Source organism: Gekko japonicus, unplaced genomic scaffold (genome assembly GCF_001447785.1).
Source record: "Gekko japonicus isolate JY-2015 unplaced genomic scaffold, Gekko_japonicus_V1.1 scaffold856, whole genome shotgun sequence".
Classification (NCBI taxonomy): Eukaryota; Metazoa; Chordata; class Lepidosauria; order Squamata; family Gekkonidae; genus Gekko; species Gekko japonicus.
The window spans coordinates 240,871-256,267 of NW_015175998.1; the positions used below are offsets into that span (position 1 = coordinate 240,871).

Below are 15,397 nucleotides of genomic sequence, written 5' to 3' on the forward strand. Positions count from 1 at the left end.
CGGAGCCAACACTATAAAAAGTCAGGACTTTCAGACTTTCAGAAATGTAGCTATTGAATCAGGATGCTTATAAAACAACACTACGCTAAAATCAACACAAACTTTTTAAAAAAAGTAACATACACACACGCATAAGAGATCTACAACCACAACTCTCGGGTGCGAGGAACGAGGGCACGCCCACAGGGCAGCAGCCCTTGTGCCAGGAGGGGGTGCAAGAGAGCAGCCGGGGCCAGACTGTGCTGCCTCCGGGGCCTCGTGTGATGGTGGCGGGAAACCAGCCGCTAGCCATGCGGAGTAGGCAGGTTTCAGGGAGACACGGGGAGGAGAAAAGGCCAGGAGCAGACCGGAGGCCTCTGTGCGCCCTCGCCCGTCGGATCTTCCTAGCAGAGCCCATTGGGAAGAGGCTCCAAGAAAGGAAGCAGGCCAGGACTCCGTGAGGAGATGGGTTTTTAGAGGACATCGCAGGGTCTTGTTAGGGGCCACACACCAGACCCAGGCTTGTGCAGCTGACACACTACCCGCTGCAAAGGGCTGCAGGCAGATGGGAAGAACCCTTTAGTCGCTCTGATCGAAGCTTGCCGGGCGGAGCTCCAGCGTGTCCAGATTCATTCCTACCGGCCGAGCAGCCTGGCGCAAGGAAAGGAGCCTGCCTGGGGATCTGGAGCTTGAAACCAACATGCTAATAGTGCTCCACGAACGCAGGAGAGCTTCACATGTGCACTGAAGCTCCCGCGTTCGGAGGGCATTTCTGGAGCGCTGCCAAACTGCAACCAAAAGCGGAACCTGGACGGTGCCTAAAAACAGTGATCTTCACAAAGACAACCTGGAACATTTCTGGAAGTGCAGTTTGCCAAACCTTGGTGGTCAATACAAAATTAAAAAGTTTGTCTTCCCCGAAGGAGGGCTGGGAAGGAAGTCCCCATTCCTGCGCTTCTCCGACTCCTCCCATCCTGAGCCAGGGACATTCTGATGGCAACTCTGGACCTGGGGGGACTTTTACTGGCTCATCTTGGAAGGACACCATTTTCAAACTTTCTGGGCCACGGAAGTAGGGAAGAAACGACTGAGGAAAAGGACGAGATGCGCTGTGACCCCACATACAGCAGTCATGTCATTCCCGAGCTCAGAGAGAGAGAGAGAGAGAGAGAGCTCACTACAAGTCTCCTCCCAGAGAAAAGAGGTCCCCCCCCCACACCCACGTGGTGATTCCGCACCCAAGGGAAGAGGAGAGCCACGGGCCGTGTCTGGAACCCCTTCTCACGCAACCCCACTAATGGACAGTGGCCTTCTCCTTCCTCCAGCCACTTTCTCCCACAGAGAGGCTCAGTACAGATAACCCCCCCCGGGGGGGGGGGACAACAACAGTGACATCCGTGAGACACATCCTTTGAGGATGCTGACTAGCTGAGCCAAGCCACCCAACACTGGCCGTCTTCAGAGGGCTGCAGGACTAGAAATGAGAGAAAAGCTCACTCCGAATTGACTGTAAACCTCTCCAACACGGGCCACTTCTTTTTTTTTTTTTTAAAAAGGGGGGAAACTCGCACATACACAGAACGGCCTGAATGCAAAGAGAACACTCCCACCCCCACCCACTCCGGTCTTTTTGGTCCTTCCTCTCCTCTCCCCTGTCTGGGACGGTTCTGCAGGTGGGGGGGAGAGAAGCAAAACAAAGGCAGAGGACAGCAACAAAGTGCAACAAACGACTCGGGATGCGACGTCTTCTCCGTGAAGCAGCAGCCGCAGCAGCAGCAGGATGTTTCAAACCACAGACGTGGAGGGTTCCTCCGCTGAGTGGGACAGCGGGGAGATCGGGGAGGGGTCCCACTGCTGAGGGCCAGCAGAACGGGGCAAGGGTTCGGGAAAGCCCCCTCCCCCCCGAGATGGGCGGGTGCAGCATCCCCGAAAAGCTCCTGTCCTGCCACGGGGGCGAGGGCCCCTCTGCCTTCTGGGTGGAGCAACGCAATCCGAGAATGGGTGGCCGTCGTTGCCACCGGCCAGTCTGAGAGAGTGCACTGGAACAGGTTTGTCACAAAGCAGCAGCCCTTTCCTCCTTTGGGGGTTTCAGCCCACTGAGAAACACAGGCGCGGGGGGGGGCAAGCAGAATGCCCCACGTCCATCCTCTCTCCCGCCGCCGCATCAGCCTCCCCCGACTCCTGGAGGTGGGTTCCTGGCATCGTCCCGGGCACCGAGGGCCAACGCTCTTGCCCGCCAGAGGGCACCCCGCTCCGTAGAGTGCGGGAGGAACCGGGAGAGGTGCAGCCACGCCCGGGCCGCCACGCCCCCGGCCGTCTTCTGTCCTCCCCCCCAATGGCTCCTAAAGGCCATTGCTGTTCCTGTGGCTCAGGGGCGGCTTGGAGAGCTCCACCACCGCGGAACGGGACTTATTCAGGAATTTGGGTGCTCGACGCAGCAGCCGCTGAGCTTCGGTGAAGGCCTCGGTCAGCTCCTTCTTCCACTGCACAAACTCGGGGTCGCTCTGGAAGAAACACACAGGAAGTCAACGGCACGGGTGAAGAAGACCCCGGGGCTGGCCTGACGGCAGCCTCGTCCTACAAGAGCAGAGATCTGCGGTCCCCCAAGAATCTCCTCTATAAACCACGATATTATTATTATTATTACTATTTATAATAATAATAATAATATTGTTGAGCGTGAGCTTGTGAGATGACGACGACGACAATAATAATAATAAAAACAATAATAAAACAATAACAACAACAATAATAAAAGTAATAATAATGTTGATGTTGGGCGTGAGCTGCTAATAATAACAACAACAACAACAACATTATTGTTCTTGGGCGTGAGCTTGTGGACACCGTACACTGACAGTTGATACTGGAAGATTCGTCATCTTTTAATATAAGTTATGCTTATGTAGTATGATTTTATATTGATTGATAGTTTAATGGAATTTTAATGCATATTTATGTATGTTGTTAGCGGCTCTGAGCCTGCTAAGTGGCGGGGAGGGCGGGATATACATGCAAATATAAATAAATAAATAATATCATCCCCAGGTGGCGTACAATATTTCTAAAAACCTGGTGCTGGGAGAGTTGGAAACAGCTAAGGAGGGCCTCAGCCAAAGGGAAGGGCGAGCTATGAGCTCTGCATATTTCCCAAGGGACTGGGGGATGTTGGAGAGCGAGCCTGCCGCTCACGGCCTCCGAGTTCAGACTCAGTCACCCGGGTAGGAGAGCATCAGGCTGAGGTGGGAGGAAAGGGAGGAGGAGGAAGAGGAGGAGATTGGATTTATACCCCGCCCTTCCCTCAGAGCGGCTTACAGTCTCCTTTCCCTTCCCCTCCCCACCACAGACACCCTGTGAGGGAGGTGGGGCGGAGAGAGCTCTTTCGGGAACTGCTCTTGAGAGAACAGCTCTGAAAGAACTTGTAACTGACCCGAGGTCACACCAGCTCCTAACCACTACACCAAACTGGCTCTCCAAGGACCCCTTGGAAGGTACCCCTTCTTTAGATGACAAACCAATGCCCTGTTGGACCAAGAACACCCCTCTGGGGCTGGGGAAGGTGGGCTTTTAGTAGTGGGAAATTCAATCAATAGGAATAGAGAGAGCAGGAGGAAAGAGCACCTTAAAGACCAATAAAATTTGTGGTAGGGTGTGAGCTTTCGTGAGTCACTGCTCACTTCTTCAGATACGGCTAGAATGTGAGTCCATCTATCCTAATTATTGGGAAATGGAGTGATTTCAGATGCCAAATGACTTTAGCAGACAAATGACAATAGCAAGTGAAGGACAACAGCAGGCGTGATTGGATTAGGTGCGATATGCAGAGGGGTAGCAGGCATGGAGAAATCAGCATTGGTAACAAGACAGGAAACCTAGGTCTCAGTTAAGTCCAGGTGGATGCATTGTCTTGAGCTTCGTTATCAGTTGCAATTCAGCAGTCCCTCTTTCTAATCTCCTTTTCTAATCATCACAGGATCTGTGATGGTTATTCTAGCTGCAGGATGACCTTGCCTCGTGCAAAGGCAGCAGGCGCTGTCTAGAGAGGCTGAGAGTTAGTGCCGGGGGCAGGCGCCGGAATTCATGATGGCGGAAGAGGCAGAGTACAAATGAAGTGAACAAATATGTACATTGGCACCGATGACACTGGGAAATGTAGTTGTGCGGTCCTCCCTGGGCGTCTTCAGATGTGCAAGTGTTCCAACATCTGTGGCGGCTATCCAAGACAGGCACTGATTGGGGGGGGAGGGGCTTGATATGTGGAAGAGGAAGTGGGGCCAGGAGGAAGGGTTTCGATGGGTTAGGCTCTGGGGAACTTTATGGGACAAGCCAAACTTGCACACAAAAAAGGACAGGCTTCATCTGAACTGAAAGGGAGCCAGACGGCTGACACTCGGTGTCATCAAAAAATTGTCAGGGGAGCTCTCAAACCAATCCCAGGGCTCAGCTGTGGGCCGCCTCCGGGATGATGCAGTCAGCACTTGGGGAAATATGGACGGGAGCAGGTGAGAACCTGAAAACGAGAGGAGCGCAATAAAGGAGGCCACGTGTGTAGTGAACCGGAGGGAGGCAGGGGTCCCTGGAGAGCAAAACAAGGCACACGTGCCAAAGCTAGAAGCCTCCGAGCCAAGATGGGGGAGCAGGAGTGTTTAGCGTTAAAGGACAACTTAGACCTAGCGGGCGTTTCTGAAATCCCGTGGGATGGGGAAAATCAGTGGGGATATTGTGTTATCACTGGATACGAGCTCTATATACAGGACCGGAAGGGATAGGCTGGGGGCAGCATTACTCGGCGTACCAAAGACAGCCGGGAGTCAAATGAGCTTGAACACATCAGGAGAATAGACTCCCCCAGGGAACCACTACCTGAGCCCTAAGGGTTACTTAAAACATGAGGGTAGCAACTTGTTTTCAGTGCCATCCATCCAAAACCTCCCGATTTTCACATTGGAAAAACTGAAAAAGTCCTCAGATTTTTGCATGCTAACTGCGGGGCTACCATACTTTGGTCACGTGATGAGAAGAGGAGAGTCCCTGGGAAAGACAGTAAAGCTGGGGAAAGCGGAAGGCAGCAGGAGAAGAGGAAGACCCAACGTCAGATGGAGGGACTCGGTCGAGGAAGCCGCGGTGTGCAAGGCTTGAGCAAGGCTGTTTACGAAGGGACATTTTGGAGGTCGTTCATTCACAGGGTTGCCAGCTGTTGGAAGTGATTTGACAGCACTTCTCTCTCTCTTTCTCTCTCACACACAAACATTTTGAGAGTGAAAAGCCTTGCCTTAAGAAGCATTTTACTCTGGAACAAGGACCTGGAAAGCCAAGCCAAGCCAACTAACACACCCATTCTACTGGATTCCCACTCCGTTTGGTGTCGTGGTTAAGTGCACGGACTCTCATCTGGGAGAACCGGGTTTGATTGCCCACTCCTCCACTTGCACCTGGCTGGATGACCTTGGGCAAGCCGTAGTTCTGATAAGAGCTGTTCTTGGAAAAGAGCAGTTTCTGTCAGAGCTCTCTCAGCCCCACCTACCTCACAGGGTCTCTGTTGTGGGGAGGGGGAGGGAAAGGAGATTGTAAGCCGCTCTGAGACTTTTGAACTATGGTGCTGGAGAAGACTCTTGAGAGTCCCTTGGACTGCAAGAAGATCAAATCAGTCAATCCTAAAAGAAATCAACCCTGACTGTTCCCTGGAAGGCCAGATAATGAAACTGAAGCTCAAATACCTTGGCCACCCAATGAGAAGGGAGCCCTCACTGGAGAAGACCCTGATGCTGGGAAAGATTGAAGGTCAAAGAAGACGGGGACGGCAAAGGATGAGATGGTTAGACAGTGTCATCGATGCAAGGAACATGAAATTGAGCAAACTTCAGAGGACGGCGGAAGACAGGAGGGCCTGGCGGGAGCTAGTCCATGGGGTCGCGGAGAGTCGGACTTGACTGTGCGACTGAACAACAACAACTGAGACTCCCTTGGGTAGTGAAGGGCGGGGTATAAATCCAATCTCCTCCTCCTCCTCTTCTTCATTCCCATGCAGGGTTAATGGGACAGACCCTTCCATCTCCAAAAATGTTCCATGTGAGACTCTCTCTCTCTCTTTCTCACACACACACACACACACACACACACACACACACACACGTCTGCAACCTGATGGAAACGGCTGAAAACGCACCTGGTTGTAAATGCCACAGAAGAAGCTCACCCAAGCTGTGTCCCTCTCCTTCACCAAGTGGGCAGAGGAAAGCAGCGCATTTCTGCACTACTGCATCTGAGTGGCTAAGAGCACTGCCATAAAGTCCTGCATTCAAATCATGCCCACGTCATAAATACTACTACTGACCTACCAAACAAGGCTGCTGTCAAGATTAGTGAAATGCTTCAAACACTTGGGGGAAGGGGGGAAGCATTTTGGAAATGTAAAGTAACTCTCCAGCTTGCTTTCACCAGTAATTCATTGAATTTTCTAGGGCTGAGTGGGAATTCTGGGGGTGAAGGGAAATCCCCTGCATTACAGTGTTAGTTCAGAACTGCTCCCCCCCCTCCCCCCGGAACAGCGCTGGTTACCTCGCACTGCAGCACAAACTGCTTCCCTCCTTTAATCCTGAGCAAGATGCATTTCTTGTCCTTGACGTGAGCCTCTTCCACGGACACGATCTGCTCCATTGTCAGCAGGTTTTGCTGAGGGAGGAAAAGAGACCCAGCCTGGATCCTGGCTCTGGGCAGGCACAGCCCACTAGCCCAAGCTGGCCACAGGCCTGATCCTGCTCGACTGAGAGGGTGGGGGGGAAAGGCAGCTACGGAAGAAGCGGCATTAACACCACTCTCAGAGTCACGCCACGGCACAACAGGAGGCCACCGCTACGGGGAAAGAGAACGTTCTGCAAACTGGAATACTGCGGCAGGTTCAGCTCAACAGATGCTGCGTGTGGGAAGAACGCGCGTTCTTGCTTTTGCTATTTTCTAGAATTTGTTCAAGCACAGTAACACACCCCCCCCCAATATATGGGCGGAGCACAAAGCAAGCGGAGGAGAATCAGGGCTTAAGGCTCACTCGCTCAGGAGGAAGGAAGGGGGCTGGAAGAGAAGGCAGAGGGAGCCCCATGTCCACAGGGCGACCTGAAGGCCGGGCCTTGGCCTCCCTGCCCCAACTCTATGATTTCCCCCTCCAGGAGGGGGGGAGGTGGCGGAGGTGCTCGTAGTCCAGTTTGCTGCACGGCGGTTGGCTGCTGCTGCCGCTTCTCCAAAGAGCAAGGACAGTCAAACAGTTGCTGCCCGTGTCTCTCCTGGGATGCACTCGGGGATTTCTTTGCTACACACACAATGGAATCACGACGGCTGGCTAGTACTGGGGGGGGGGGAGGAAGGCGGGCTTCACACAGGGTGACCTGCATGAAGGTAAGCAGCCGGAGGGGAACAGGAGGAGAAAGGTCAGCTCCTTCCCAAACTGCCACCAGGAACACCGTCCCGAGCGGCCTGGCCGGGATCTCCCCCACCCAGCCACGCGGCCCCGGTCCACGGCGGTCCTTAGGCCACCTCGGAGGGCAACTGGAAAGCGCCCCAAGTCCCCCAGTCGTGGCAAAAGCAAAAATGGATTTTCCCCCCCCCCCCCCCCCCCAAAAGCAGGATTTAAACACATGGGGGAGGAGAAAGAACGGGACCGGCCTTGCCCTCGGAGGAGCCCACCCGCAGTTTCCTTGCACTGGTCCAGTCGTGTCTCCTGACCAGAATGGCTCATGAAGAAACACAACGGGCAGCCTCCTCTGAGAGCTTTTGCGGCTGCATTTGGAGCAAAGGGATGCCCTTGCCGCACCCAGGGCAGTGGCACGACGGCAGAACCCCCTGATCCGAGGAGACCGGCGGCAGAAGAGCTCACTTCCAGCCCAGCCACGCCTGAGGGACCCACAAGATCTCCAGGGCATCTGACGGGGGCTGCAGCAATCCACTCTCAGCGCACTTTCAGACTGGATTTTGCTGTGTGAACTGGCAAAAAGGTGCACTGAAAATGGATTGTTTAGCTTTGAGCCTCGGAAGCTCAGGCCCTGGAAACCAGGCAGGCCCCTGCGGCACTCCGGGACTCGAACTGAGCTCTTTCCCACTCCCCGGAGAGGCTGCCAGAGACACCCAGGCAGGCCCCTCCGTTCACGGAGTCCCAGGGGCTTCTGCTCCTCTGCTTCTTGTGGCAAATCAACCATTCCCGAGTGACAGGCAGTTTGGGAACGACTGTGGGAGAGCTTCTGCCGCCTTACCGGTCTGTGCTTTTTTGCATAAGCGCGCCAGGAGTGCTAAAGGGGGAAACGAGACGGTTACAAACTCCCCAGTGCGCCACCGCAGCAGCCTCAGGCCTTCTGTCCCTACTCTGGGAGCAGGGCCCAGCTGAGGCGGGCAGGACTCTCGCCCGCACCCGGCGCCAGGGGCTGCTCCCAAGGGAAGCCTCTCCCGCCCGCAGGCACGCAGCCCCACTCACCCGCGACTCTCCCTCTCCGCGCCACTCAAGCCGGTTGGGGAAAAGGTAGAAATAGCGCCGCTGCCACTGTGTCAGGAAGGGGTTCCCCAGCTTCAGCATGTAGCCGTGCATGATGCAGTCCTTCCCCAGAGCGTAATCTGTGGCAATATCATTTTGGGGAAAAAAACTGTTAATGGCAGTGGTTGTCATCTCAACAGCTCCGCTGACTTCATGGCACAATGCGAGCAAAAGAAGTCTCCAGTGTCATGGGCCTGGATGAGGATGAGCTGACAGAGTCTGCAGAAACCGCAGCTGGCCCCTCTGAAGCAGCAGAGGAGGATAGCTGGCAGTTGCCTGCAACAGCAGTCTTCACATCTGGCCCAGATAAGAAGGAAGAACTGCAAGCTCAAAGCCCTCCTGACTCAACCCCACGTGTGAGTGCGGCAAAACTTAGCAACCAGGCGATGAGAGGCCAGGCTACAGGGATGACGCTCGGCCAGCCCAGAGTTCTAACAGGAGCCTGGCCGATCGTGCAGCTGGCTAATAGATAGCAGCATTTAACTCCACACTCTGGGCAGTTCCCTTCATGGAAGCAACAGGTCAGCTTCATGCTGCTTGCATCCACCCCAGCTCAGCTCTTGCACCTAGACCTTCAGACCCCCAGGCATTGGACAGCTCTGTGTTCCTGGCTCCTGACCCCAGCTTGGCTTTGGACTACATTTCTGTTTAGTGATTTTGGACTTAGCTCTGTGTTCTTGGCTCCTGACCCCGGCTTGGCTTTTTGGACTTTGCACTGTCTTCTTGGCTCCTGACCTTGGCCTGTTCTGGACTCCCTTTGACTGGCACCCCAGCCCATGACACCCCCACAAGGGGATTGCGCCGTACATTTCAACCGCTGGAGGGCTCCACAGAGGGAGATGATTTAACAATGGGGGGGGGAGAAGAGAGTTAACAGGCCGACACAGGGATCAAAAGCACCTACGGGAGGGGAGGGGAGGGGAGGGGAGGGGGGGGGGGTCAAAGGTGCTTGCAGATCACAGTATAAATGTTAAGAGAAGACGACTTGACACAGCCCTTTTGGCTCTAGCCTCCAGAAGACATGACAAAAGAGTGAGTTAGCTAGATGGGCAGACCCTGAGCTTACTTCCTGCCACTCTCTCCTTCGATGTGTAGACTGAGACTTCTTTGGAAGCAATTTCCTTCCTGCCTCAGACAGACACACAGACACTCCTCCTCTCACACTGCTCTTCTCCTTGAACAACGGACATGGGCCCCCTCTTCCCTGCACCCATGACCATCCAAAGATAGTTAGCATAGAATCTATTCCTATCTGTCATCTATCCTTCCTAGAATGGAGTTCACTGTAATAAAGAAGTCTTATTAGCTTTAAATATGATTACTGGCGCCATGTAACTTCATCAGCGTGCTAGCACACTCAGCGCCCGCTTCACAGAGTGGTTAGCCTTTATGGACATTGCTGCTTAAGGTAAAGATTCCTGCACTGTACCAACCCAGAAAATCCAACAACAAACGCAAGCCAGCAACACTTGGACAGGGGACCAGTGTTCCCTCTAAGCTGAGTCAGTGTGAGCTAGCCCACAGTTTTCTACCCTCCGGCTCACACATTTTTGTCTTAGCTCAGGAAGGAGGGCTCTGCAGCAAACGAATTTATGCAGCAGCCAAATCACCTGCTCACAACGTCAATGCCGGTAGCTCACAAAGTAGGATTTTTGCTCACAGGACTCCACAGCTGAGAGGGAGCATTGCAACGGACCCTGTGAACAGCGGCCCATGAATACACAAAAGGGCACCTTCTCCTTCCCCAGAGCACCCCTCCCCCCAGATCTTCTCGTCTGCCGCAAAACGCCGCCACGGAAAGTGGTCTGAACTGGCCAGCTACCTTCCTCGTGCCCCAGCTGCTTGTTCTTTGCTCGTTTCCGGGCTTCGATCTTGTCCGTGTCCGCATTGATGGCATCGTACACCGTCTCGGCCACCTCCTGCTGCCAGCGCTCTGAGATGACCAGGGGGAAGTTCTTGTACAGCTCTTGGTCGCTGTCCAGCAACTGGCAAAGAGAGGAAGGAAAGGAGTCACGAGCGCAAGCTGGGCGGAGGCGGACCGGACCCTCGCGGCACCAGCCCTGGCACGACTCCTCGGGGAGAGTCTGCGGACTTGGAGGTGACAGGACACTGGGTGAGCCAGCAGGGAAAGGTCTCCCAAGCTGGACGGTGCTGGGCCCTCTCTCAACTCAGCCCCACTCAACTGTCTGCACTGGCAAGGCAACCTTCAAGGGCTCATGGCGGGGCGTCTCGGAAATCCTGGCAACGCCCCGGCACAGCAGGCCGGTGCTGTGGCTTCTGCTTACTTTGAGGGCTGGGAGAGGGGGGCACCAAGGGCGCCTGGCTTGCCAAAGACCACGCAGGGGGGCTCAGAGGAGAGGTCCAAGCTGGGCCCTTTCCAGATCTCCACTCTGTCATGGGCGTGGATGAGGGAGAGCTGACAGAGCTGCAAGAAGGAACCGCAGCTGGCCCCTCTGAAGCAGCAGAGGAGGATAGCTGGCAGTTGCCAGTATCAGCATTCTTCACACCTGGCCCAGATAAGGGGGAAGAATTACAAGCTGGGGGGAAGAATTACAAGCTGGAAGTCCTCCTTACTCACCCCCACATGTGACTTGTTTAAGGGAGCGACTGCAGCAAAACTTAGCAAGCAGGCGAAGAGAGGCCAGGCTACAGGGGAGACGCTCGGCCAGCCCAGAGTTCTAACAGGAGCCTGGCCGATCGTGTAGCCGGTTAATTGGTAGCAGCATTTAACTCCACACTCTGAGTAGTACCCTTCGTGGAAGCAATGAGTTAGCTTCGTGCCGCTCGCATCCACTCCGGCTCGGCTCTTGCACCTAGACCTTCGGACCCGCTGGCTTTGGACTTGGCTCTGTGTTCCTGGCTCCTGACCCTGGCTTGGCTTTTTGGACTTTGCACTGTCTTCTTGGCTCATGACCTCGGCCTGTTCTGGACTCCCTTTGACTGGCACCCCAGCCCGTGACACACTCACACTCTCGGCTTGTCCCACCAGTAACCCAGCCTCACCTCACCAAACCCATCTACCCCCAACCCCCCTTGCCCCATTCTGGGCTGTGGACCCGGACTGGCCAGGCAGTTTGAAAGGGAGGAGGCCGGCTGCGCCCTGCCCCCTCTGCTGCTGCTGGAGGATCAGCCAGGCAAAGGCAGAAGGGAAACGCCCCCCTTCCCACCAACCTTAATGCCTTTTGTGTCTTCTTCATCGAATGAGCCAATGTCAAAAGCGTCGGCAGCGTTCACTTCTCCTCGGGGAGGAATCAAGGGGGGAGTGTACTGCAAAGGAAGGGCAGCGGAGATGGCTGCGGTTCACATCCATCGTCTCTCCCACCCCCCCGCCAAGGCGATCAACCCGTAACTGACTGTGGTCAATCACCGGAGATGACCAGCCACCTTCAAACACCGGAGTCCTATCCTAGGGCTTGGCCAGAGAAAGAGCGTTCCCCTGCAAGGCACAAATCTCTTCCCCAACTGTTTCCCACAGACTTCCATCCCAGCACACGGGGCCACGCCCTGCAGTGCGCTGCCTGGCCGTTCACGACAGCGACCCCTTCGCCCCAACCACCAAAAGGTTCACAGGTTTGCTGCAGCAGAGCACTGACAAGAAGTGGGGCTGGGGGGAGGGCACAGGACCAAGAAGCCGGCAGGGGGGCGGAATCACGCGGAGGGCCACGGAAAGAGGCAGGGGGGAAGCCAAGTTAGGCGGACTGGAAGGGGGGCAGGGATGAGCAGGCAAAGTAGCCCCCTGCGGAGTCATTGCCAGACTCACCCTCTCTGGCCCGCAGTGGAAAGCCTTTCCCAGCACCTGCAACCTGAGACCTGTTAGCTGGGACCTTCTGCACCCGAAGCACGGCCTCTGGCCCTGGATTATGGGCCGCCCCTTCAGCCAAGCCACACACCCTGTGGCCACCTCGTCCAGGACTGCCTGCTCTCCGGTGGCGGCTCTCCTGGCCCCCGGGGCTTCCTCAGCAGCTGCTCCCTGGAGGTGCCGGGGACAGGAACAGCCCCCCCCCCCGGGCCTTCTGCAGGCACACTTGAGCAATGGCCCCTCTGGGCTGCGACAGGGGAAACCTGCACCCTGGGCCAGGCAGCGGCAGAGGGGACGGCCACGGGAAACGAGGGACCGCAGGGCAAAGAGGCAGTGCTAAGCGACCCAAATGGCGCCTGCATAGACATGAACTCGGGCCTCTCGTTTCTACGGGCATCCTCAAGCCCTTCCGCCCTGCAGTCTCAGGCACCTCAACAGGCCAAGGAGCTGATCAGCACAGAACCACTCAAGGACGCTGCAGCTGCCGCGGCTCACCTTCTGCAGATAGACATGTTGCCAGTCGATCCCTTTGAAAAAAGGATGCTGCTTTACTTCTTGCGCACTAAGGGGAAAAGGAGAAGCAAAGTTGGGCTAGACTGAGCCATAGTCAGGGGTCACTTCCTTCAGGTGCGCACAGGAGCGGAGCTCCGGCGGTAAAGAGCCCAGGGGGCGGGCACATGCAACAAGACCCACCCCCTGCTCCCAGCAGCCCTCCGTCAGAGCAAGAAGCAGCCAGGTAAGCGGCCCCCCGGTCCAAAACAGTCCAGTGGCACCTCTAAGACCAAGTTTTATTCAGGTACAAGCTCTCCCTCCTCTGCAAGGACAGATCTGCACGTTCCTCTCCCCCCCCCCCCAGCTAGCAATCCAAAACAGTCCAGTGGAGCCTGAGCGGCGGGTGTTGCCTTGTGACACACTTCCGGTGCTGTCAGGGGGTGTGGCATATGCAAATAAGTTATGCTAATGAGTTATGCTAATGAGCTCCTGCACCTCTTTTTCTACGAAATGACCCATAGTAATATCTGGACTCGGCTCACAGAAGAAAAAAGAATGGAAACGCAGGTGTCCATAAACCTCTCCAAAGGCTTCCTGCCTCTCCCAGACTGCAGCTCCTTCCAGGGCAGAAGGCAGGAGGGAAGCAGCCTTCCAGGGAGGAGGGAAAGCGGCATCCTTCTGCCGGACTCACCTGCCCCCCTGGCAGCCCAGCCTCTTGCTGACGTCTCGCTGCAGGAGCCCTTCCAGAAGGGACTTCAGCTCAGCGGAAAACGAGTCGGGCAGTTCCACATTCTGGGGAGAAACCGGGATCAAGAAGCGGCATTGTCAAGAAAAATGCTGTTCAGTCCCTCTTTACACCCAATTTCTCCTTGATCCCCCAACAATCTGATTCTTTTCCTCTTTGGGCGAACTTGGGAGTCTCTTTCAAATCAATTCTGTTTTGATCAACCAGAAATTCATAGAACAAGAAGGGAAGTTCTGCAAAACTTTAAGAATTGCACTCTGTAGATGCTCAGAGGCAGGCAGCGTCTCTCTGAACCTTCCTGCCTTCCTGTTAGAGCAACACCCGGGCATGTTGCACAAAGCGAGGGCTGAAGTAACAAAAGGCTGCACTGACTTCTCTTCAAAGAAGGAAAAAGAGAGAAGAAGAGGAATCGATGGCTATATCTAACAAAATGAATTTCAGAAAAAGAAACTGGTGTAGTGGTTAAGTGCGCGGACTCTAATCTGGGAGAGCCGGGTTTGATTCCACCACTCCTCCACCTGCACCTGGCTGGATGACCTTGGGCAAGCCATAGTTCTGACAAGTAAAACAGTAAATCACCATGTACAAATAAACAATATAAGTTGATTACAAAATTACAACCATAACACTATAATATGCAATATAAAGCTTAGCAGTACATATAGAATACTACAGTACTCAGTCACTGAGGGAAGCTTAGCCAATTATTATATACTGTAGACCCTGTCACATTAGAGCTTGCTATAGGAGCTCCCCAGTCACCAGAATAAGCGCGGTAGCATACATCAAAAAATTGTATAAGAATTAACATTTTGCAATATGGCTTGCAGCACTTCATTTTAATGAAGATATTAGTACAGAATGACAAACCTGAAGAAGGACTCGCAAACGGACAGTGTACTAGAACTCCGTCGTTTGTCTAAAACTAGTACTGTAGTATTCTCTATGTACTGCTAAGCTTTATATTGCATATTATAGTGTTATGGTTGTAATTTTGTTGAAAATTGAATTCTAAAACATTACAGATAAAAATCAACTTATATTGTTTATTTGTACACGGTGATTTACTGTTTTACTGGTTACATTACACCGTGGTCCTGTTTGTTGTAATAGTTCTGACAAGAGCTGTCCTTGAAAAAGAGCTGTTTGTGTCAGAGCTCTCTCAGCCCCACCCACCTCACAGGGTGTCTGTTGTGGGGAGGGGAAGGGAAAGGAGTCTGTAAGCCGCTCTGAGACTCCAAGTGAAGGGGGGGGCATAAATCCAATCTCTTCTCCTCCCCATAATGCTATTAGTCGGTGACTGTCGGAACCCTCCCTCTGTGTGCCCATTCACCTCTAATGTAGCCAAGGCCGTCCTCAGCAGGAGAGGGCAGCACCAGCTCAATACGTTATGTTTCAAGTGTTTAGAAAGCGCCAGGAAAGCTCGGGCATCTCACCTCTTCGGGTTGGAGAAGCCCTTGGCTCTCTCTCTCTCTCTCTCAAGCTTTCCCCTTGCCCTTCCTCCAAGGAGCTTTGAGGGGGGCATCTGCTGGTCTCCCCACCTCCTGGTGGGGTAGGCCAGGCTGAGAGTACATGACCAGCCCGAGGCTGGCCAGCAAAGCTTCTATGGGAGAGCGAGGATTCGAATCCAGGCCTCCCGGATCCTAGTCCAACAGTCTGACCACTACACCACACGGGCACTCGGGCGTGAGGCCAAATTCCCACCCCCTCATCTGCTCTTCTGCCATCCAGGTTGATGCAAGGACTGGTACGGTCATAGAATCACAGAATCATGGAAGGGACCTCCAGGGTCATCTAGTCCAGCCCCCTGCACAAGGCAGGAAATTCAAAAATGCCTCCCCCCACCACCACAACCCCAGTGACCGCT

General features: G+C 54.4%; 1 protein-coding gene across 1 annotated transcript in view; it reads right to left on the reverse strand.

Annotated features, from left to right (window-relative positions):
• Window positions 1–1,619: 1,619 nt before the first annotated feature.
• ADRBK2 (adrenergic, beta, receptor kinase 2) overlaps window positions 1,620–15,397 on the reverse strand; it is an 84,357-nt gene continuing 70,579 nt past the window's right edge. The window contains exons 16-22 of the mRNA XM_015426417.1: window positions 13,477–13,577; window positions 12,789–12,855; window positions 11,666–11,761; window positions 10,317–10,479; window positions 8,438–8,574; window positions 6,538–6,651; window positions 1,620–2,483 (exon numbers count right to left, since the gene is read on the reverse strand). Of these exons, the coding sequence (XP_015281903.1) occupies window positions 2,322–2,483; window positions 6,538–6,651; window positions 8,438–8,574; window positions 10,317–10,479; window positions 11,666–11,761; window positions 12,789–12,855; window positions 13,477–13,577 (840 nt within the window). The 3' untranslated portion in view covers window positions 1,620–2,321. The remainder of the gene's footprint in view (window positions 2,484–6,537; window positions 6,652–8,437; window positions 8,575–10,316; window positions 10,480–11,665; window positions 11,762–12,788; window positions 12,856–13,476; window positions 13,578–15,397) is intronic.